This window comes from Eublepharis macularius, chromosome 6, assembly GCF_028583425.1.
Source record: "Eublepharis macularius isolate TG4126 chromosome 6, MPM_Emac_v1.0, whole genome shotgun sequence".
Taxonomy (NCBI): domain Eukaryota; kingdom Metazoa; phylum Chordata; class Lepidosauria; order Squamata; family Eublepharidae; genus Eublepharis; species Eublepharis macularius.
This window is the reverse complement of record NC_072795.1, coordinates 112611585-112636123: the sequence shown is the minus strand read 5'-3', so window position 1 is coordinate 112636123 and position 24539 is coordinate 112611585. Positions and strand designations below refer to the sequence as shown.

The following is a 24539-nucleotide window of genomic DNA, read 5'->3' as shown; positions in this document are numbered from 1 at the left end:
CCCTGCGGATGGCATTTGCTTTCGCACTATAGTCAAGAACACCCACGATACGGTCTCTGGTCGTTCGTACCTTCGGTCTAAGTAATTCTTCTCTGGTCGTTTCGTCAGCACGTCGTCTTGCTTGTAATAACACCCTATCTGGGTAACCCCGTTGCTTCAAATGTTCTTGCAATATATTACTCTGGAGAACATAATCAGCAATACTAGTAGAATTTCTTTTAAGTCGCAGGAATTGTCCAAAGGGTAAGTTGGCCCTTAAATGTCCGGGATGAAAGGATCTATAATGGAGTAATGAATTTTTGTCTGTTTGTTTCCTAAAAGGTCTTACCGCCAGGGTCCCATCCTCCCCCTTGTACACTGTCACATCCAGATAATTCACAGACTCCCTACTTGTGCTCCAAGTGAACTTTATATTGGGATGTATACTGTTCATCCATTCCCCCAATTCTTGGATGTTGACATTTTCATTTGTCACTAGGAAGAGATCGTCAATAAAACGAACAAATATGATGATGTCCTTCCAGAATGGATTAGTTACAGGATTACAAAAATAGTCCCTTTCCAGCCGTCCCATAAATAGATTCGCTATACATGGTGCTGCAGAGCATCCCATCGCGACCCCTCGAAGCTGAATGAAAAATTGGTCTTCTACTCTAAAGTAGTTGTTTTCTAATATTATTTCCAAAAGTGATGTCAAAAAGAAAGTGGGTGGGCGCAAACACTCTCTTTGATCTAAAGTTTCCATTACCACTAGGCGTGCCTCTTCATGCGGAATATTAGTATACAGTGAGGCAACGTCCAGTGTTGCTAATATCGCCCCTGTTGGTAATTTGAAGCCTTCAAACTTCTTGACAAAGTCCCCCGTGTCCAGTAAAAAAGTCGGTAGTTTTCTTACAAAATCCTGGAGAAAAAAATCCAAGTATTTAGACAACGGTTCCAGGATAGAGTTGCTTCCCGATATAATTGGGCGACCCGGAGGGGGAAAACCTTCTTTATGGATTTTAGGCAATATATACATTACTGGTGTCCTGGGAGACAAATTAATTAAGCCTTTATGTTCCCGATCTGTAATATGTCCCAATGCTAAAGCTTCATCCACGGTTACCTTAATTAAAAAACCGATCTTCTTCACAGGATCATTGGGGATTGGTTTGTAGTCCAATTCATTATTCAATTGTCTCCTCACTTCCATCATATAATCTTTTTTATCCATCACCACTATTGCACCTCCCTTATCAGCCTCTTTTATTATGATGGAACGATCAGATCGCAAATCCTTTAAAGCCATCCTCTCCCCCTTCGGTAGATTGTTGTATCCAATACCTTCCCGGGCTTCTATATTGTCAATTTCCTTCAATAACATCTTCTCAAAAGTCTGGACACAGTGGTTATTGACAACGGGATTATATGAGGAGCGTGTGAAGATGCCTGTTTCCTTTCTCTTAAATGCTGTACCTCCAAAAACAATTTTCAATTTAATTTGTCTTATTAGTTTAAAGACGTCTATCCTAGTTTGGAAATCATTATACCTGGGAGTTGGCACAAACCCGAGGCCTTTATTTAAGGCCACTTTTTCTAAGTCCGAAAGAGTTCTGCTTGAGAGATTAACCACTAGGTCAGTTTCCCTTGTTGGTGTCAGGTCCGTCTCCCTCTGTTGTGCCGGCCCCCTCGTAAAAAACGGCCCCTGCCTTCATAATTATGTGTCTTATTACCCGGCCGTACTGACATAGATCTAGTAGACATGCCTTCTTCTAACGAGGTGTCGGTATCCTCTCCCTCTGTAGTCTCTAAATCTGAGAACTGAGTTAAGGGGTTTGACCAGGAGACCTTTTTTCTCTTAATATTTTCTTCATTCCACCAACTGTATACCCGCCCCGTGGTATAATCCCTATTATCCCTCTGGTACTTCCTTACTTTGACTTCTTTCATTTTGTTTTCAAAGTCTTTAACTAGTTTCTCAAGCTCCTTTATCTTACTTTTAAATTGGTCTTCCTCAAAGCTGTTTTTGAGTTTAGTCTCCAAAACTTCAATCTCCTTGCCAAGATTCTTCACCTCCACCTGTGCTGTCTCGACCACTAATAACATAAGATCCATGGAACATTTATTCAATACGGCAGCCCATCTATTTTTAAATTCTTCCTGGTCTCTAAAGAGGCCAGGAGGTTTATGTATACGGAGACCTCTAGGTATTCTATTAATCTTGCAATATTCAATCAGGGAGCCCGCATGAAGTTGATAACGAAGCTGTTTTTTCTTCAGGAACTGCAAATTATTCCAATCATTCTCCCCATTACTCTCATTTTTATCAAACGAAAAGGGAGTGGATGACATTTCAGAGATAATGCGTGTCTTATCCTCTTCAGTATACATTAACAATCCTTCAAAATTAGACATGGCTCTAGTTACAGCGTCCCAAAATATAGAGCAACACGGTAATACTGCTATCAGACAAGAAAAAAATTCCCGTGTACTATAATGCCTCCACAATCAACAATAAAGCGTGTAATATTGTTTCCAGAATTATTTATTCACCAATATATAAGGGGTATATTAAACAACTTGTATTTCAAATTATCTCTCTTAGCACATTCAAGAACTGTACCACATATTGCACTCCCCCTCAACCTCAATCATATAGGCATTTCAGACGTCCTGTAATTATTCTATTAAAGTGTCACGTGCTCCAAGTGCTATAATTATTACAATTAAAGTGCATTTACTGGTCAGGCATCCTATGACACTACTTTTCCTATACAGGGTTTAAATTGCCTTGTTCACAATTATAATATACAGTCACAATATAGGTGCAGTCCAAGAATGATTCCAGACACTGTGGGTGTCACAGCTCATGGGTAGACCTATGTCCTTCCAATATACGTTGTAAACTCTGTGACTGAGTTCTCTAACGGACGGTCCAGATCCTTGTAAGGTCCGTTTCCAAAGTTCTTTTTCAAAGAGCACAGTAGCTGGAAAAACATACATAGTCATAAAGAATCCCTGAGTATCTAATATTTACACTAATACATTCATGGTACAATATACTCACTCAGAGATTCTTGCAATTAACCTTCCATATCCCCTTCTAGTATTCCAATTACTTCCATCTGCATCTTGTTAGCTAGTAACCGTTTTATCCTCTGAATGTAATCCACGCCCCCATCATATAGTTATTCTCTCTTAAAGAGGTATTAGTCCCATAAGTAGTTATAAGAAACACGTATAGTCATTGGCTATATTCAAGCCATTAGGTATGAGAGTATTGAGTTTATATATCCAAAAGGTTTCTTTTTGGTGTAGTTCCCTAGTAGCAGTCATATATTCCCTCTTTCGAGTCTTGAACAGCACTGTAAATAACATCTCCATGTCACTATGTTTTCTCTCCAAATAATGTTGGACCAAGGGTGCCTCTAATACGTTATTCTTTATTCTGGACTGATGTTCACCAAGCCTTATTCTAATGGAACGTGTGGTACTTCCTACATATAATAGACCACATGGGCATTTCGAAACATACACTACCCCCTCAGTGCCGCAGTTAACAAATTCATTTGTAGTCCTTAATCCTGACTGTTCCAAATCTTCTGTAGTCATTATTAGGGAGCATTGTTTGCATCTCCCACATTTGTATACACCCCTCGGCAGTCCTATGTTCCTGGTGCCAATATCATAATTTAAATCCGAATGTATAATCTGATCTTTGATGTTCCGGGTCCTCCTGAAGGCTACCAGTGGGGGAGTCTCACAGCCTGGGATATCATTGACAAGCGGCCAGTATTTCAAGATTGCCCTGCGGATGGCATTTGCTTTCGCACTATAGTCAAGAACACCCACGATACGGTCTCTGGTCGTTCGTACCTTCGGTCTAAGTAATTCTTCTCTGGTCGTTTCGTCAGCACGTCGTCTTGCTTGTAATAACACCCTATCTGGGTAACCCCGTTGCTTCAAATGTTCTTGCAATATATTACTCTGGAGAACATAATCAGCAATACTAGTAGAATTTCTTTTAAGTCGCAGGAATTGTCCAAAGGGTAAGTTGGCCCTTAAATGTCCGGGATGAAAGGATCTATAATGGAGTAATGAATTTTTGTCTGTTTGTTTCCTAAAAGGTCTTACCGCCAGGGTCCCATCCTCCCCCTTGTACACTGTCACATCCAGATAATTCACAGACTCCCTACTTGTGCTCCAAGTGAACTTTATATTGGGATGTATACTGTTCATCCATTCCCCCAATTCTTGGATGTTGACATTTTCATTTGTCACTAGGAAGAGATCGTCAATAAAACGAACAAATATGATGATGTCCTTCCAGAATGGATTAGTTACAGGATTACAAAAATAGTCCCTTTCCAGCCGTCCCATAAATAGGGGGAGGATGGGACCCTGGCGGTAAGACCTTTTAGGAAACAAACAGACAAAAATTCATTACTCCATTATAGATCCTTTCATCCCGGACATTTAAGGGCCAACTTACCCTTTGGACAATTCCTGCGACTTAAAAGAAATTCTACTAGTATTGCTGATTATGTTCTCCAGAGTAATATATTGCAAGAACATTTGAAGCAACGGGGTTACCCAGATAGGGTGTTATTACAAGCAAGACGACGTGCTGACGAAACGACCAGAGAAGAATTACTTAGACCGAAGGTACGAACGACCAGAGACCGTATCGTGGGTGTTCTTGACTATAGTGCGAAAGCAAATGCCATCCGCAGGGCAATCTTGAAATACTGGCCGCTTGTCAATGATATCCCAGGCTGTGAGACTCCCCCACTGGTAGCCTTCAGGAGGACCCGGAACATCAAAGATCAGATTATACATTCGGATTTAAATTATGATATTGGCACCAGGAACATAGGACTGCCGAGGGGTGTATACAAATGTGGGAGATGCAAACAATGCTCCCTAATAATGACTACAGAAGATTTGGAACAGTCAGGATTAAGGACTACAAATGAATTTGTTAACTGCGGCACTGAGGGGGTAGTGTATGTTTCGAAATGCCCATGTGGTCTATTATATGTAGGAAGTACCACACGTTCCATTAGAATAAGGCTTGGTGAACATCAGTCCAGAATAAAGAATAACGTATTAGAGGCACCCTTGGTCCAACATTATTTGGAGAGAAAACATAGTGACATGGAGATGTTATTTACAGTGCTGTTCAAGACTCGAAAGAGGGAATATATGACTGCTACTAGGGAACTACACCAAAAAGAAACCTTTTGGATATATAAACTCAATACTCTCATACCTAATGGCTTGAATATAGCCAATGACTATACGTGTTTCTTATAACTACTTATGGGACTAATACCTCTTTAAGAGAGAATAACTATATGATGGGGGCGTGGATTACATTCAGAGGATAAAACGGTTACTAGCTAACAAGATGCAGATGGAAGTAATTGGAATACTAGAAGGGGATATGGAAGGTTAATTGCAAGAATCTCTGAGTGAGTATATTGTACCATGAATGTATTAGTGTAAATATTAGATACTCAGGGATTCTTTATGACTATGTATGTTTTTCCAGCTACTGTGCTCTTTGAAAAAGAACTTTGGAAACGGACCTTACAAGGATCTGGACCGTCCGTTAGAGAACTCAGTCACAGAGTTTACAACGTATATTGGAAGGACATAGGTCTACCCATGAGCTGTGACACCCACAGTGTCTGGAATCATTCTTGGACTGCACCTATATTGTGACTGTATATTATAATTGTGAACAAGGCAATTTAAACCCTGTATAGGAAAAGTAGTGTCATAGGATGCCTGACCAGTAAATGCACTTTAATTGTAATAATTATAGCACTTGGAGCACGTGACACTTTAATAGAATAATTACAGGACGTCTGAAATGCCTATATGATTGAGGTTGAGGGGGAGTGCAATATGTGGTACAGTTCTTGAATGTGCTAAGAGAGATAATTTGAAATACAAGTTGTTTAATATACCCCTTATATATTGGTGAATAAATAATTCTGGAAACAATATTACACGCTTTATTGTTGATTGTGGAGGCATTATAGTACACGGGAATTTTTTTCTTGTCTGATAGCAGTATTACCGTGTTGCTCTATATTTTGTGAAGCAGCTGCAGGGCAGGCACGCCAGCTCCGTGGCACATGCCTCCGCCCCCGGCATCCATGGCGGCCGCCTCACCGCCTCAATGGTGGCGCTGGCCCTGGTCTAAGCCCACTGACTTCAATGGGCTTAGACTGGAGCAACTCTTCTTAGGATTGCACTGTAAGACACAAATAACAAATTCCACACAAAGCAAAGTTCTGAAACCTGTGTAATTTTTGCAAATGGAGCAAATTTAAGCAGATTTGTAATTTACTGCAATTTATTCCACATTGTGTAGACTTAGCTCAAGGAAGTATAGAGGAAAAGAAATCCCACAACACACTGTAATCCTTTATTTTTTCTGCCTTTGTGATTTTAATTAGGTGATTCCCATACACATTTCAGCCATAAGGTTCTTCGCAGGGGAAAAAGGGGGAAAGCTGTGTTTTTAGATGCTGCAGCCATTATTACATTCCATGAATTTTGTCACTTGAGTGACACGGTTCAGTCCCCACAGCCTTGGATATTGTGACCCATCACTACAAAGGTTGAATCTGTGATGATTCCTGTGATCAGGGTCCTGCCGAGATCACAGAAATCACCACTGGGCAAATTCATGCACAGCTGGTGCTCCTGGCATTGCTGTACATCGTGAGCGTGTTATGTGGAGCCAGCGGGCTGCTTTCTGACTGACTGAGCTGGCTCCGCGTCAACGAATGCAGCTCCCTCAAAATGTCAGAGGGCAGAAGAAGAGAGGAAGGGGTTGTGCGGCTGCTGACGCTGCTGTCCATGTTCAGTGGATAAAGCATTTAATTTTTCAGGGCTAGCAAGCCGGCACTTTCCATAAGCAATAAAACTTAGTGATTTTCTTAGCTCATGCTGCCCCCCCCACCCCCCCACCCTCAATGTCCTTGTTTAAATTGGAACATCTTGCAGCCTGGCTGGATTATGTAAACCTGAGGGAAAAGGGTCCCCACATGTAATTCAGCAAGAACACTGCAGCTCCATGAGACTGCTTATTTCCTTTGGCATTAAACAACCAAAGCCTCCCACATACAAACCAGTCAAACTCACAAACAAGTCATTTGGGGGGCATTACAAAAACGAACAACCTGGTTTAGCTACCTTCCCCAGATTGTTTTGCCCAAGTAGTAGTCTCTTAAGGGTCTGGGGGCAAGAGAAGAGTAAATGCTTTGTGCCTATTAACTTTGCAAATAAGTTCACAAGAATTACAAGCCCTCTTCCTTATACAAGTTATAACTAGTTGTTCATAGCTCTAAACGAAAAAGAGAAAGAGCTTCCGTAAGGTCTCCCTGCCTGGTTAGCCTAGAGGAAATTCTGATCTGCCATAGGTGAGAAGGCAATTGGCTTTTAAAAAGTTGGTACTAAAATCTAAAATATTGTTTCTACATTGGTAAGAACAGAGATTAATAGCCTGACCCTAACCATGCTTACTGAGAAGTAAGTTCAGCCAATTTAAGTGCGACTTGCTTCCAAGTAAACAGTCTTAGAATTGCTGTCCAATTTTTTCTTTTTTTGTATTTTCCAAGCTCAATTTGACATCTCCAAATCTAGAGAGCCTTTAAGTGCCCAAGTCTTCCTGCAACCACTTGATGCAGCATCTTAACATCATAAGACCAGATGCCTGAAGCCAAAGAATTGGATGCTTAGTTCAAATATTTGAAATTCAGCTCCCCCCTCAATTACCATCCACTGTTCTCTTTGCATTTTAGACTTGTCAACTCACAATGCTATATTCATAGTAGAAATTGCAACTGGTAGAACTCCCTTGTCAGGGTCTAGACTCTACGCGGAGTGCTGCAATGCCCCCTTGATTCCCAACACTTCCTGCTATCAATATACAAACCGCTGTGCCATTTTGCCTCAGAACTACTTTCTCCTTGTCTCAGTCTTTCTTCACCTTCATGTCTCTGGCATCCATTTCTGATCTCTTTCTGGCTTTTTAGGCTGTTGGCCACCAAGCAGTCAGTAGCTAAAGCCTCCCTAGGCCTATCCCACTCAGATTCCTTCATGGTGCACTTTCTCCATCCATTTCCTAATCTCGAAACCCTTACTTGTTGCTTCTGGGATACTGGTCCCTTAGCTTCGCTATCTGCCAGGACTGCCTTCCAATCAGGTGATGTTTTAATACTAGCCAAACTGGCAACATTCCCTTCCCTCACAGACCTGGAAAAAAATTGCTTTCTTCACTGAGTATTCCAACTGACTGCCAGAGACATCCCTGCTAGAAGTACAAACTGCACCAGGTTTTTTCGCCAAAGTCCTCAGGGCACTGTACAGGGTTCTCCCCACCCCAATTCTACCCCTCCACCCCTATAAAAGCAGTGATTAACCCAAGGTCACCCAGGAAATGATCTGAGTGCACTTGGCATTGCACTGCCTCTCTAACAGTGCAACTCTCAACAGAGAGAATCCACAGACTTGTAACTTTGCTTAGGATGGCACTTATGTATGTCTCAACTTATATATGCTGGGCTGCTACTCATTGCTACTCATTCTACGTCTCTCATTAACAGCCAGGTTAAGACCTCCTCATAATAATGTTTTCAACACCACATGGATTTGAGGGAATGCTTCCCTGACATAACAGAGAGCGCAACAGCACTTTCCTTCTCAAAATAAATAAACAGTGATTACAGGAAAGTAAACCAGATTTCACAGGTTTCTGATATTTTTATTATTTAGAAAAGTTATGTCTCTCCAGAAAATGGCTCAAGGGGGCTCAACTCAGATGTTCTACAGTCGTCAAAGGAAATTGCATTAATACACTGAAAAAAATACTGTGGCTCCATGCAGGCCACAAATTTATCAAAGGCTCCAAAGGCCACAATATGTGTCTGGAAGACAATTCATACTAAAGGGAGTCATGTGTTCCCGAATGCACATCTGCTGAAATAGTGTGAACTCGGTGATGGAGGCATGGGGCAGGGTGGACTTTTTGAGGAGAGATACTGGTGAATGAAAGGTGTTTCAAAGGTGGTAGAGCATCTGCTTTGCATGGAGAAGGTACTGGATTCAATGCACAGCATCTCAAATTAAAAGGATCAGGTATAAGTGACGTGAAAGACCTGGAGAGCTGGTGCCAACCAAAGCTGACAGCACTCGTTCTGAATGACCAGTGGCCTCACTCAGTAAAAGTGATGTGTTCAAGGTCCATCCTGGAACGTGATGGATTCTAGAAGGTCCTCGGGGATTTTCCTTCTGGCGTAACTGGCTCTCCTGCTGAAGTTCTGATTACCATCCAGAAAGTGGTGGCACATACGATCATTCCCACATGCCCACTGCTGCTGAGCAGAGCCTGATTGTCACCTCAGTATTCTAAGGAACTAGTGGAAATGAAACCACTGGGACAACAGCTAGAATGCAGCCAAAGGTAAACCTAAGTGATGTCTTAACCCAACTCAGATTAGAGCTCCTTTATGGCAGTGACTGTGACAAATACTTTCTCACCACCATCACATCTGTGAAGCACAGTCCAGCAGGGCTGTGCTGATGGCACAGGAGAATCTATTTCAGACTGGTCTACAAGGCCATCTTGGTGAATTCTCAGCTACCCACAGTAACTTGTTTGCAAAGAACTTAAGACTACAAAAGAGCTCACATACATCTCCAGCTGGCCCACACCAGAGAATGTTCAGGACACCACCTGGTCAACGCACTTGGAATAGCCCCACCTTCTAGATGTCTGCTCAACACGGCTCTTCTGAAGAAGTGAGCTGTGGCTCACAAAAGCTCATACCCTACCACAAATTTTGTTAGTCTTATAGGTGCTACTGGACTCTTGCTCTTTTCTACTGCTCTTCTTGCATTATAACATCGGGCAGAGAGATGATGGCTGGCTGGGTTTGAGCTGTCAAAATCTCCCTTTTCCTACTGAAAAACATTCACCCAAATTTAATACATTCTATGGTTTTACAGAATAAATCTAAAATTCAGTTTTAAGTAACCACAGTTTCAACCGCATGACAAAGGCAGAAAATGAAGCATTGCTACTGACAGCAATAGTGAGATTCATGGAAACATAAAGTCCTTCTGTTACTGCAGATAAGTAAATAAGGACAACCTCGATCATATGACATCCTGTTTCATTATCAAGGAGGTATGGGCCTGGGGCATATTTTAGTATGGAGATGGTCAGCAGAGTTCTGAAGAATGCTCTCAAGCATTTGAGCTGCAATCATTCTCCACTACAGAGATGGCTTTTTTTTAAAGCAATGCAAAGTATACAGTCTATGATAAGAAGCACTTTAGGGTTGCAGTACTATGCATGCTTACTCAGAAATAAGCCCCAATGAACACAATGGAACTTACTTCTGAGTAGACATGCCTAGGATTGGGCAGTAGATGACCAGGTAACAAAACTGTTAAACAGAGAAAAAGCTGATTTTTTTTTAAAGCTGATGAGCAACACATGTCGGCAGGTTACTTTAAAAAGGAGAGGACACACAACTTTTAAAAGTATATTTACAAGATTAAATCCACACTTTTCTTACTCTGTCCCAGATGATCTTTTGCAACCAGTTAACCTGTTCACCCACCCCTGCCAAGAGTAGCTGTTATATTCTCTGAACATCAAGATACTTCCCCATAAGAAATGGGAGGGACAAGTAGGAATTTCCACAAACAAAGCAAAACTGAATTATTCAAGCGTACTTTTTTACATAGATAGGAGGGCTGTACTGTAAGGAAGAGAGATACATCAGTAAAGGGAGACGGAGGGACCACAGATTTTACTACTATTGCTGTAAGTGTGATCCTACTGGGAAGTTCCCATGTTGTTTAATATGTCAGTCTTGGAATTGTTTATGCTCTGTTTCAACACATTGTATTCCTGCTGTTTTTAAATCTTTGCAAATTTGCATGTATATACCCTATTACATTGTTTATTGAAATGTCTTTGAAATTGACTGTACTGATTCACCCTGTGTGATCTGCCTCTCAGTCCCAGTAGAAAAGAAGAACTATAAATAAATAAGCAAATAAATAAATAAAGGGCAGGTTTGTTTTTGAGGCATCTTCTGAAAATGAGTGGTCACCCTGAACTGAGGGACATTTAAACAGTTTTATCCCTACACAGCAAATGATTAAGAGGAATATCATCTCAGTTTACGTTTTGCTATAACATAACATTCTAACATGCATCGCAAAGAGACAGCTGTTAAGTTACTGATGCAAAAACCTGTTTGGAACCCTAGCTTGTGTGACAAGGGAAGAAGACGTTGGAGGAAAGGGAAATGTTAAGCACCTGCTACACATCCACCCACCCCGGTAAATCACCCCTTTCAGTGCTGCTTTGCAGAATATATAGCTGCAGAATATATAGCTCTGGCCTTAAAACTGCATGAAGAAAGAGGCTCCAAAAATGAAGTTTAACACACAGTATGAAACCTTCCAGTGTCAAGTCTTCCCCCAAAGGCATCAGAGACAGTCCGTTAGTGACCAAATGCTTCTCACCTAAAATGTAACTCTATCACCTGAGCAGTTATATTTGATGGCTCAGTACATTAATCCCTGCATATACTCCCACATCAGTTTGTTAAATTTGTATGGTGCTTTGGGACTCTTCAAGATGAAAGACAAATATCCCCAAGTTGCTACTATATCATACAGAGATTGATGGAGTGATCAGAGAGGATAAACAGTGTTACTTATTTGAATGAGCTGGTGCAACATACACATTGGAGCACTAATAGTGATAGAGCACTCAGGTCATTTTCTCCTCTCCATACAAGCAGTCTTACCATAGTTAGTCTCCAGTCAATGTTACTGGGATGCACTTTGTACAGTGCAAAAGGCGCTTTTCTTGTCACGGAAATGAACCAAGATACGGGATTTTCTGGCACTGAATTACTAAAGCAAGAGCATTTATGTAGCCGACAGATCAATTTCCAACAAGCATTTAAGCTAATGGTAAACAGCTACAGGCATTCCCATCAGAAAAAAACAGGAAATAATTGCTGATTACCCATCTAGAAATATCACTACTTGTATCTCTTATGATGGTACCGAATTGTTTACATGAGGTTTACAAGTAAGCAATTTTCTTTAATCCAGTTTGTTCTTACCTGGATAGCCCAGGCAAGCCTGATCTCATAAGATCTCAGAAGCTAAGCAGGGTCAGCCTTGGTTAGTAATTGGATGGGAGACCTCCAAAGAAGACCACAGTTGCAGAGGCAGACGATGGCAAACCACCTGTTAGTCTCTTGCCATGAAAACCCCCACCAGGAGTCGCCATGAGTCAACTATGACTTGATGGCACTCTCCACCACTAAGGGCCAATGCAGTTGTTACGTCATATGCAAGGCTTGCAGAAATGGAAGCAACTCCTACTTTTGATATAACATGTTAAACTGGTATAGCAGATAATGAGAAAACATGAGTAAGAAGCCAAGAAGTCAGGGTTCCTCCTGAAACGCCAGTAATAAAGGTTCCTTATTTATATATAGTTGCAGTCAGGCACCACATCAAACCAACATTAAACCTGAATGTGCACAAACTCAGATTGTGTACCGCCCCCCACGCCACCATGATGAAATCTTGTTTTAAATTAGCTCTGGTTACCCATGATATGCCCTGATCTGGATGGTCCAGGTAGCCTGATCTCATATATCGGAAGCTAAGCGAGTTCAGCCTGATCGGTATTTGGATGGGAGACCACTAAAGAAGTCCAAGGCTGCTGCGTAGTGGCAGGCAATGGCAAGCCACTGAACATCACTTGCCCTGAAAGCCCTACAGGGTCGCCATAAGTCAGCTGCAACTTGATAGCATGCACTTACACCTACACACCACGATATACTTTAACTAGAGTTAGAATCCTGGTTTAGAGAGAGAGCTAAGCCTGGGTTAAACCCTGTTTTAGAATTGCGGCAGTGCAGGGGGATAGTAACTATGGTGAAGTAATAAGCCTGACTTCATACATCATGGGCAACTGCAGCCAGTTGCCCATGGGCAACTAGGAATGCTTCATTATGCTCCATGTACAAAGGGAAGAGGAAGAAGAGATGTGGAGCCACAAGCCTCTTAGCATACATTCTTATGTCACCTTGACGTGACATCTGAATGAATCCCTTTAAAGTATTTTGAATATTTCATATTTATAGTTTTAGGTGGATAGCCATATTAGTCTGCAGCAGAACAGCAGGGTTTGAGTCCAGTGGCACCTTAGAGACAAACAAGATGGTAAGGTGCCTGAAGAAGGGAGCTCTGACTCTCCAAAGTTTACACTCTGAAAATCTTATTGGTCTTATAGTCTAAGGGGCCACTGGACTCACACCCTGCTGTTCATATTTATTGGGCTCTTTGACAACAGTTTTATTATTGAGTTTTTGGTTCCAGTTTTGTTGCTGCTGTTATTGCTATTGCTTATTCAACTGTTTTGAACTATCTCCAAACATAACAAAGTGCTCAACACAAACAAAGCATGATTTGAGTCTCATGGTTCCAATCCCACGGTGAGCTTTTCTAGCTCTCAGAACCATGCGAGCAGAGTTCCAGTTCGTTCAACACATCAGTGTCATGGACCAGCAGACGACACTTGCTTGTCAAGTGAAGAGGCTGAAGACTCAGAGGAGGGGGCAACTGGGCAGCTAACACCACTCCAAAGGAGGCAGTTGAGATGCCTCTATCAAGACTCTGCACTGACCAACTCACCGTGGGAGACAGCCCTGCCTTCTCATTCGGACTCTGAGCCCTCCAACCCAGAGCCTGCTGCTGAACCAGAGGTCTGGGCCCAACCGACCCCTCAGGCCTCTCAAAACCCTGAACCACCTCAGCCCCATCACAATACTCACCACCATAACCAGGTGCAGCACCTTTAAATACTGGCAGGCTGGTCCTGGGGAGGGGGCTGTATCTCCACCCCTTTGCCTCAGTTCACCCCCAGCGTTTGCTGGAATAACATCTTTAGTACACGGCCTTGACTCCTGTATCTCAGCTTTGAGCAGGGCAATCAGAAAATCAAATGGAGTAGGTTTCTGCAATCCACTCTCTCTCTCTCTCTCTCTGAATATGCAAGTTGGTTACGAAAGCATTAGGCTGTCTAGAGAAAGTGAGGATTTTCAGTGGAGTTGCAAATCAAGTATGTTAATTTTACCCATGCTAAAATTTCAGAAACTACACTTCAAATAGCATTCGCATCCAGCCCTGTATTCAAAAGGGGGAGAAATCTAAAATAAATTTTGTAGTTGCCCATCATGACAGACATGTTTATGCTCACCCACAGATGTTATCAATCCCTTTACAGAGAAATTAAAAATCCAGAGGAAGAAGGGGGAAAACCCCAAGGAAATAAGAAGAAAATGAGAGGCTGGACACAGAGCAGGCTTTCTCCGCTGCTGTGTTTGCATCAGAAAGCCTTGTCCATGAATCGAGACATGACAACTTTCTAATCTCGCCTGCCAACACCAGAGGCTCACTGCTGCAGCAGGCAGCCAGTTCACACCTGCCAGTGCTTTGAAAAAAGCCATAAAGTATCACAGACAGCTTGCAGAATTCCAAACAGGTGCAACTCTGAAAAAGCAGGTCTGTAACTGGCATCTGTAAAGTTCCACTGTCACAACCACCTTTTGCTTACATGCCTCATCGAAGGCATAAAAGGGTGGCCAAAAGCCCAAAAGAAGGCACACACCGAGATCCATAAATGCTGACTTAATGCTAAGAGCCAGCAATTAATTTAGGGTGCCACTGGTGCTTCTCCTGAACAGGCAGAGAATCTGGTGGAGGGAACAGGCTGCTCTCTTGTTTTGTGCCAGTTTCTGAAGAAGGCAGAAGCAGCAAGACTCACATTTCTTCCAAACCCAGAATGAAATGTGACAAGAATGCACCCTTCCCTCAGTTCTCTTGCATGACAGCAACATTGGGGAGGGCCAGGATTCTACTTCCAGCAAAATATAGAGCAGTAACGGGCTTGGGCTACTTAGGGAGGGGCTGTGGCTCAGGTTTAGAGTGTCTGCTGTGCCAACAGAAGGTCACAGGTCCAATCTCTGACCTCTCCAGCCGAAAGACCAGGAGTAGGTGAAGTGCAAGAACTCGACCTGAGACTTCAAATAGCCAGTGCTAGTCAGCGTAGACAATACTGACCTTAATATACCAATGACAGCCGCCTGTGTATACTCTGATCTTCCCAATGCCTGTGAGTCACAAGCACTGGGGAACTGAGAGTGAAGGTGCTGATGTCCAGCTGTCTGTCTGTTTTGAGAGCAACCCCCCCAGAATACTTTATATTATTCAAGGCACCATTCAATTGACCGTGTTATCCACAACAATTCTGCAACTGTTACAAGACAGGTGGGCTATTTGAAGGTGTCACCATAAGGTGAATCACAGTAAAATCTGTTCCTCATCTTCAAGGGTAGCTAAATTGATAACGGTAGTGGGTCACACGGACCATATCACTCCATTCTTGTTCCATCAACATTGGCTCCCAATTTGCTTCTGAGCACAATTCAAGGTGCTGGTACCGACCTGTAATGCCCAATATGGTTTAGGATCAGTACATCTGAAGGCATGCCTTCTCCCATATGAACCTACTCGTCCACTATGGTCCTCTTTGGAAACCTAGCTTTGAGCACCCCTACCATCTGAGGTGGCAACCTGGGTAAGATTCTTATCGGTCATGGCATCCATACCTTGGAACTCCCTCCCCAGGGAGATTCCTCTATCCCCCTCTGTCATTGTCTTCTGCCAGTGGGTGAAGACTGTTTTTCTGTTTGGCATACCCCCAGTAAATTCTTACTGACCCTCCTCCCTGATTGTGTGTGTATTTGTTTGTCTATATGCTTTTTATTGTATTTATATATACATTATGTGTTAAATGATTCAGTGTCTTATGTTTGCCACCTTGGGAATCCTATTTGAGTGGAAATGCAGGCAGGCAGACAGGCGAGGGGAGAAACTCTCCTGGGTAAGATGTTCTCTCCAATTCACAGGCTACTTGTCCAATTCCATCCATGTACATCCCATAAATGCAGATGCAAGCACCAGTCTTTCATTAACACACTCACTATGCACACACATCAAGTTGTCTTCTACTTTCACAGCAGTGATGGGACACAGGTGAGGAAACCAATTCTCATGTACGCTGGATCCAAGTGATTTAGTGGTCAGCAGAGCCAAGAATAATAACATTAATAATAACAACATTCGATTTATATACCGCCCTTCAGGACAACTTAATGCCCACTCAGAGCGGTTTACAAAGTATGTCATTATTATCCCCACAACAAAACACCCTGTGAGGTGGGTGGGGCTGAGAGAGCTCCAGAGAGCTGTGACTAGCCCAAGGTCACCCAGCTGGCTTCAAGCAGAGGAGTGGGGAATCAAACCCGGCTCTCCAGATTAGAGTCCTGTGCTCTTAACCACTATACCAAACTGGCTCCAAACTGGCTACACCAAACTGTCAGAAGAGTAACACTGAGAATCAGAACCAATTCTTAGAACAATAGACAAGTGTCTTTTGCACTGAACAATATGCTCTGAGTTGACCGTTCTCTCTGTATACACTTGGGATAGTATATCAACTAACTATCTGTTGCTCTCCTCCCTCACACTGATCTCTAATACAGAAATTCCACTTCACCCATCTACCAACAGCTAATACTTTCAAGCAAAATCTTAAATCGGAAAGCAGACAAAAAGAACACTTCTTTACTTCTGCAACGTAAGACCCTTGGTTTAACTCCTCCGTCCTCTTGGGTCCCCTTCTTGAGGCAGAGTTCCCCCCTCCCCTGTCCTTTTCTGGATATGGTGTTCCAGTAGCAAGTCATCATTGTTCAGTCTACAGTGTACCCTGTCTGAACTTTGTATTAATCCTCCCTATAGAGCTTTGCAATCTGATAGCTGGGCAGGTAAGCCTCTGTTAGAGTTTGATAGCACTTGCGAAAATTGGTTTTCCTAGACAGCTGTAGCAACCATTCTGCAGGAACCAGTCCAGTGGCAAACTGCTAGAAATACAAAATTCTGAGAGGAAAGAGGGTGGGAGGAAGAAAACAGAGGCAAGGCAACCTGTTTGCCTTTGAAGATTATACTGGATACATAACACAAGGCCCTCAAACACAGATAGTGAGCTTACTCCTCCTTTGTGTTAGTTATCCTTTGAAAGGAAAGGGGAATTCATTTCAGGAAACGTGTAGAGGTTATTTTACAGAAGCTGGAAGTACTGTTCAGCACTAAACCCAGAAATCCGCCTGACAATTCCGAAGTTCAAACTATTCCCTCCTCTCACAGGCCACAGCAACCTCCACCCCTCTCTTGCTCATGTCATGCTGCTACTTCTGGCTGTGGCAGCCTATTGTTAAGCTCCTCCTCAAGGCTTTGTACCTGAACGAAAATGTCTACATTTCATAGAACCACAGAATCATAGGGTTGGAAGGGATTGCTAGGGTCATCTAGTCCAACCCCCTGCATAATGCAGGAAAATCACAACTACCTCCCCATCACACCCTCAGTGACCGCTGCTCCATGCCCAGAAGATGGCATCAGGGTCCCTAGCCAAACTGGCCTATGGAAAATTGCTACCTGACCCCAAGGTGGGCATGCAAGAAGGCCATGAGAACTAAGCACTGATGTAACCTGTTCTGCCCTCCCCCTCCTGATCTGCTCAGGTGCATGATCTGTCACATCATTTTTCTAATGTGACCCCTTAGTTGTAGGTTCTGAGCTCAGCACAGGATCTGTAACAACTATGAATTGTGTACCTTTCATAAACATGACACAATACAATGTTGTGATTTGTGTGGAGCTCTTGTTTGACACTGCTGTGGATTTAAATAGCAGGTACAATAAAACAGTTGGGGAGCTGTCTTGTTACATGTGTGGCAACAGAATTCTCCATATATCTATGGCACTAATAGCATTAAAAGCAGGCAGAATGCAACTTCAAAAACGATGCTTTTTGCTATCATACAGCAAAGCCTGTATGTCTTCTGTCTAGACCCTTCCTTATTTCATACAAGTGACTTGTATTCCTTCATACCTGAACAAATTAGGATTCCCAAACATGGCATGGGACCAAAAAACGTCTAGCAGATAGCATCTTGACATTTGTCTGAATTTTTTTATTTTAGATTTCTAAATGCTAGCATTATATTTTTAGGATTCTTGAGCAACAAGATACATGGTGTATTTCCTGCCTGCTTCCACTAAGTTCAGATAAACTTTGTGACTGCCCGAGTTGTCTGGCTACAGAGGACTATAAGTATGCTTTATTGACACATGCAAGACCCTCTCCTATAAGGTCTTTCGTAAGTGAAAAAGAAAAGGAAGGATGACAAAAATTTTGCTTTTTGCAATGTGCTTGAAAAAATAAAAGGTGTAACTTTCACAGAACAAAAAGCTGCCCTCCTTGGAGAGGAGTCCTGGTTTTTGCATGCAGACGGTCCCAGCTTCAACCCCCAGCATCTCTAGTTAAAAGGGTCAAATAGGAAGTGTTGTGAAAGACTCAGGAGAGCTGCAGCCAGTCAGAGTAGACCAGGGGCCCCTAACCCTCTTGACACTGCAGGGTACCTTTGGCATTTTGAGAGGGAGTGATGAGTGCCACTCCAAAATGGTTGACACAGAACGCAGAGCCCAACACAATACCTCCCTCCTCACTTTGCAAAATAACCATAGAAGGGGAATAAAAAGAAAAGAAGGGAAGCCGGGGATAGGAAGGGAGAAAGAGAAGGGGAAATAAAAAGAAAGAAAACCTGAAGGGGGAATGGAAACTAGTCCTCTGACCCTTCAGTGGCTGCCACTATTGCACTCAGGGAAAAACCTTCCATTTGAATGAGAGCAGCCAATAACAGGCCCTGCCTTACAAAGGCCATGCCCACTTTCTGAAAAGTTTGGCTGGCACAAGGGGAAGAACTGGTAGGCGCCATGGTGCTCACAGGCACCATGTTGGGGAATCCTGGAGTAAATACTGACCTTGATTGAACAATGTTCTGACTCATTATAAAGTAGCTTTGTGTGTGTGTGTCCGTGCGTGTTCAATCTTGCCCAATGGGGAGATTCACATCCAAAGGTTGTGCTCCATACTGCTAAGTACTTCCAAACATTATAGAAGTTTTCAGTGGTATTTCCATGGCATGCAAAATGAGCACCCCAGCTTTTAAGCTGAGAACATAAGGCAGAAAAAATCCTGGCAAAACATGACTACTTTTGAAAAACAGGAGTGAGGAAAAAATAAACAGGACTAGAGTGAGACTGTAATGTCATCCATAACTGCTGGTGTTGCTGCTGCTATTTGGTAAATATTGAACACTCAGCATCAACGCTGCATGGTAAGATTAGCTCATGTTCCTCTCTAATTATAATAAACTGCGGATCCACATATTAAATTCAGGGCAAGAGAAGTGTTATTCACACAGTGATGTTAAAACATGAACTTGTCACACTTACACGGATATCCGAGGGTTCCTGCTCAGCCGGAGAGAGATCTTCTGAGCAGTTCTGAAGCTTATACATCCAGTAATGCTTCGCGGTTATGATGAAGTTCAAAGGCAAAAGCGAGCCGGTTCCCAGAATGAAGAAAATAATATAGGTGCCGTTTAAGTAGTCTTTAGGCTTGTTCAAAGCAGGTCGGTTTTGCACTGGGTCCTCCAAGAGAGGATCCTCTTCTTGGACTGTGGTGTTTGCTGGCTTATACAAGGAATTAACACTCTCATGGTAGTCATTTTCATCATCTTCCAAATCAACATCCACTTTTGGGAAAAATTCAAAGACATACATGAAACTTACAGGCTACAGAACATGTAATTGCAATACTTACAATGCATTTTTACAAACGTGTTGTTACTGAACAACTCTGGAGACACCATCATAACCCCAGCAGAGAATGGAGACTAACAGTACCTTTAAGACTAACGAGGTTTTATGCCAGTCTAAGATTTCTGCGGTCTGATCAACAAAATTTGAATAAAATCCTGTTAAGTCTTTAAAGGACCATAAGACTCCTGTTTATTTTTGCCTCAACAGACTAAAACGGCTACTACTATGGAATTATTGCACAAATAGGGATTCAGGGGAATTTTGCAGCTAAGACAGTAATGAGAGAGCTGGGAGACAGAAGTTTTTTTCATTTAAATCTCACTTCTGTCGCAGGAGGCCTAAGGCAACTTTTTTAAATTCCCAGCCACAGTATTTTATTCTCATCCACAGTATTATTATTCCCATCCACAGTATGGGAATAACAACACTGTCCTACCTTATAGGGACACTGTAAAGATGATTAAAATCAGTGGAAATATGCTATAATATTATGTATATGTATAATATGCTATATACATACTTCTTATGATTACCATTCAACTTGTAACCAAACAGGTTATCATTCCAAGCAATAATTACAAGTACTTCTTGAAAACTTGTATTAAAGAAGAGAGAGTCCGATATTCAAAGTAATTTCTTCTGTGTTCTGGAACAGAAATGTTAACTAGAGCATCCTCATAAACCCTGTGAACATTTTCAGAAGGGTCTGCAAAACAGATATTATTAAACAGACTTTTAAAAAAATCAAAATATTTACATAATTTTATTGGAAGAATTTTAGAGTACTGAGTTTACTATTGTTTTCACTGTATGCTGTTGTTGGTTTTTACTGAAGAATTCAAATGAAAAATGACTTAATATATAAACAAAGATTGCAAGGAAGGATGAGGTAACTATTACATCCCATATTAGAGACCTCCAAATTAAAAAGCTAACCTATCCATGCAAGTATGTTTTTAAGCTGCTTGTATGCATTATTTCTTCCAGGTTTGAGCACCTAGCACAACAGTTCATTATGGACAAGGCAAAGAAAGATTCTGTGTCTCATCTGCGCAGCCCAAGCAGTTAGCTTGTTGTCTTGGGGAGGGTGAGGTGGTGGAGAGAGCAGCACACACCTGCCAACCCACAGTGAGATTATAGCTTTCAATGGGCTACCTAATACTCAGAAAAATGTGCAAGCATTTAAGTTATACAGAGCAGTTCTTCAGGACAGATTAAAGTGGGAAGTGCTCCAAAAAGAGGGGGCGGGGAGGACAATACTTTATGCTGACATTTGATTTAAAGAGAAGGCAAGAATGACTTCCCACTTTAATCTTTCCTGCAAGGCTGCTGTATATAACTTAAAAGCTTGCACATCTTTCTGAGCTATTGGTTAGCCCACTGAAAGCTTTTATGTTAGGTTTCTCACAAGTCAGAAGTCCAGTGTCTTCTTTTCATCAGGACTCACAGAAAGACTCTCCCTCAGTACAAACCTAGCTTCGGTTGCAAAGAGCCTCAATTCAGAAGGCAGCTGAACTTTCCTCAGTTAAAGTGCGCAATAAAAAGGGACACGAGAAGGCAAGAATTTCCGAGGCGAAGCTTCTCCTACAGACCCGAGGCATGAGCATCCTGAAAATGAGGCAGGACTGGAGCGATGCTGAAGTCTGAAAGAGGCCCCAAACGCCCCACAGCCATCTGGGCTGGGAGCGGTTTCTCTGTGGCACGGCGGGGAGCCCTCTGAGGCCGAGCCCTGGCTTTAAAGACAGGCACTGGGACTGACGGGGCCGCATAATCTAACAGGGCGAGAAAGAGAGAAGGGGCGGAAGGAAGCCGGAACCAAGAGAGCTGCGCAAAACAAAGAGCCGGGCCCCGTGCGGACCACCGGCGGGCCCCCCAAGGTATCTGCTGGTAGGCGGAAGCGAGCCCTGCGGAAGAAGCCACTTACTGTCCCCGGCCTCCCTCGCCTCCTCATCAACTCAAAGGCAGGGCGCACAGCCGGGCCCTTGCCCACAGCAAGCTCCGCCGGCCCCGCCCCGAGAGCGCAGCGCCGCCCTCCGAGCCGCTCGGGCCCGTCCTTCGCGCGGCGACGCGCCGGTCCTGTCCAGGCCGACCTGCCTGCCTGGTTTGTTTGTGAGCCTCTCCAGGCTCCTGAACTTTGGATGGCTGCCCATAAAAAGCCTCCGCGGGCTGTCCAGAATTTCACGAACGCAGCCCAAGCACGTCCGCCCGTGGCTGGGCAGGCCTCGCCAATCTCTCCCTTGCCGAGTGTCTCGAAAAGCTTCTCCCTTATCAACACAGATCGCAGAAGAGAATTGAATGCTCCTATTTCGTCGCTCTCCCTGAGGCTTCATAACTTCATTTTAGAAAACAATCTGAGATGTACTCAAAACAGTTTTCTTTCCCAGGCCTGTCAGTTTTGGACAGCTATCACAGTCATTTTAAAAACTTGTTTTGAGGGCCCTTTCTATTCTCTGGTTAGTTTAGTCAAGGCCCATTCTGAGGCACATTGGCATGCCTTTTCACTCAACAATCTCCTGCCTTTTTCTAGTGCAGATGATTTATAGCAGTCTTTCTGAACCCCTTGCTGTGAAGGACGTTAATCATTTCTAGACATAACCTAATGTATAGTGTTGTGTACTCAAAAAGGTACCAACTGTGTTTGTGCATCACTTGACTTTAAACAGCTTGAGGATCACATTTTGAAATCTGTGTGTTCAAATATAAAACCAGAACAGCAAGAAAAGCAAGGGGATCAAACTTTTCCTTCTGTGCTAGTTTTCTATTCACAGAGTTTTATAAGAAGGAACATTCAGAGATGGAATGTGCACGCTATCATCTTAGCATTTCCCCACTTCTTTCTCTTGCAAGAGTGAACAGGCAGGAGCATCTGTTTGAAAACTGAGGCTTTTCCAAATCTGATAAGCCTGTAGGTATTTCCGGAATTTTAAGGGAAGTTTGGGGGGGGGGTGCCACCACAAAATGGCAGCCTTGGGAGGTGGGAAAAATCACAAAATGGCTGCCGTAGGTGGGGTAAATCACAATTATGTTTGGATGTTCCAAGGCAAGGCATCCTTCAATGGTTAGGGGCAGCTGTTTCCAAATGGGCAACCCCGGCAGACACTGAGATGGTGCCTCCTAGTGTCTTCTGAAGCATCTGCTCCACTGAGCAGTGGAGGAAAACCAAGATTGGCTCTGAGCTTTGGGGAAGAAGCAGGCAGGCTGGCAGGCACCAAGACACACGTCAGCAGGCCAGGCAAAAAGGGATGCAATGCTGGCAGCCACTGGACTAGGAAATGAGCATTGCATTTTATGGCTGCTTTTCCCTAGTGCTCAGTGACTACTTCTATAATGTGGCAAATGTAATGCACACTCTCTCGGTCTCTCGGGTCTTTTTTACCTTTAGTTATTATAGCCAGGCCGTTAAAAAAAAGGGCTCTGCCACAGGTACGTCATAGTGAAAGTCAAAATCTTGCTTTCTGCAGCTTGTAATCAAAGAACTTTGCAATCATTCAGCGCTCAAGGAACAGCCTGTGGAACCCTACAGGCGAAGCTCCTTGTGGCAGAAAAGGTTACAAGAAAGACATACCGCATTTCCAGATAGGAAGAGGTGGTAAGGATTTTATTTTTATTTTACTTCATTTATACCCCACCTGTCTCTCCAATGGGGACCCAAAGTGGCTTACATCATTCTCCATTTTTTCCTCACAGTCCTTTAACTGGCACAGTCACCCGGCAGACTTCCATGGCAGAGCAGGAAATCAAACCTAGGTTGTTGCCCAGATCCTAAAATGTCACTCTAGCCACTACACCACACAAGCTCTCAGGATACAATGTGCAGAAGAAGTTCCTCCACTGAAGAACTTTTTTTCTTTCAGCTTCCCAGAACACAACCTCTTTCCAGCACTGCAACCTTTTCTCCAGGAAGCAGATGAACTTGCTTTGTTTGGAGTAACACCATAACCGTACTTAGTAAATGCATTGTACTGAAGCATTTGGTTATGCATTAGGGCTTGCCTTGCTTCAAATTAATTCATTTTCATTCTTCACTTCCTTGGAGGCATCACAAAGCTGAATTTCATTTGCAAGTTACTGATTTGCTTTAATGTTCAAATTTAAACCAGTCACTTCTAAGGCAATGTGAGATTGTCAAAGAAAAAGAAACTTAAAAAAAAAACATCTCTCTGGCCTAGTTCTGATGAAGCCTGTTAAGCCTGTGCTTCATATGCCATCTGGGGACCTACATCATCAAAAATTTTCTCCAATTAATACATTTATTAATTAAAGTATTTTCTTTTGCTTCTATACCCAGGAACGCTAACAACTATGAGCGTAAGGTTAAACTATCATAATCTATCCCACAATACAATTTTTAAATGTCTTCCTGAATTCTATGAAACTAAGGGCCAAACTGCACGATGCTTTTTTCTTTTTTTACACATTGGGTCAGCTCCAAATTTATGCAAATAACTACCTGAAGGGGGTGTTTCAGCTCAGGAAAAGAGTGCTGGGGGGCAGGAGCTCCCCCACTGCATTTCAGAGCTGAACTGGGCTCTTGCTGCCTTTAAAAATGACATTCCCCACAGCTGCTTTGTGGCTGCAGGGAAAATTAGTTGGGCCCAGGAAACCTGGACCTGACTCACCCAAAAAGGTTTCGTGTAGTTGGCCCTTACGCCCAGATTTCTGACAGAGAGAAATTAATCCCATGCAGAATTAAGTGTGCTTAGACC

The 24539-nt window shown here is 42.9% G+C and overlaps 1 protein-coding gene across 3 annotated transcripts in view; it reads right to left on the bottom strand.

The window, feature by feature from the left end:
- SLC29A3 (solute carrier family 29 member 3) overlaps positions 1-21843 on the bottom strand; it is a 48497-nt gene extending 26654 nt beyond the window's left edge. Inside the window, exons 1-2 of one of the 3 annotated variants that reach the window (XM_054984268.1) lie at positions 21758-21843; positions 19465-19766 (exon numbers count right to left, since the gene is read on the bottom strand). In XM_054984268.1, the coding sequence (XP_054840243.1) occupies positions 19465-19766; position 21758 (303 nt within the window). In that variant the 5' untranslated portion in view covers positions 21759-21843. Of the gene's footprint in view, positions 1-19464; positions 19767-20353; positions 20463-21757 lie in introns of those variants that run through there. The other 2 variants (XM_054984267.1, XM_054984270.1) reach the window with 2 other exon arrangements.
- Between the last annotated feature and the right edge of the window lie 2696 nt (positions 21844-24539).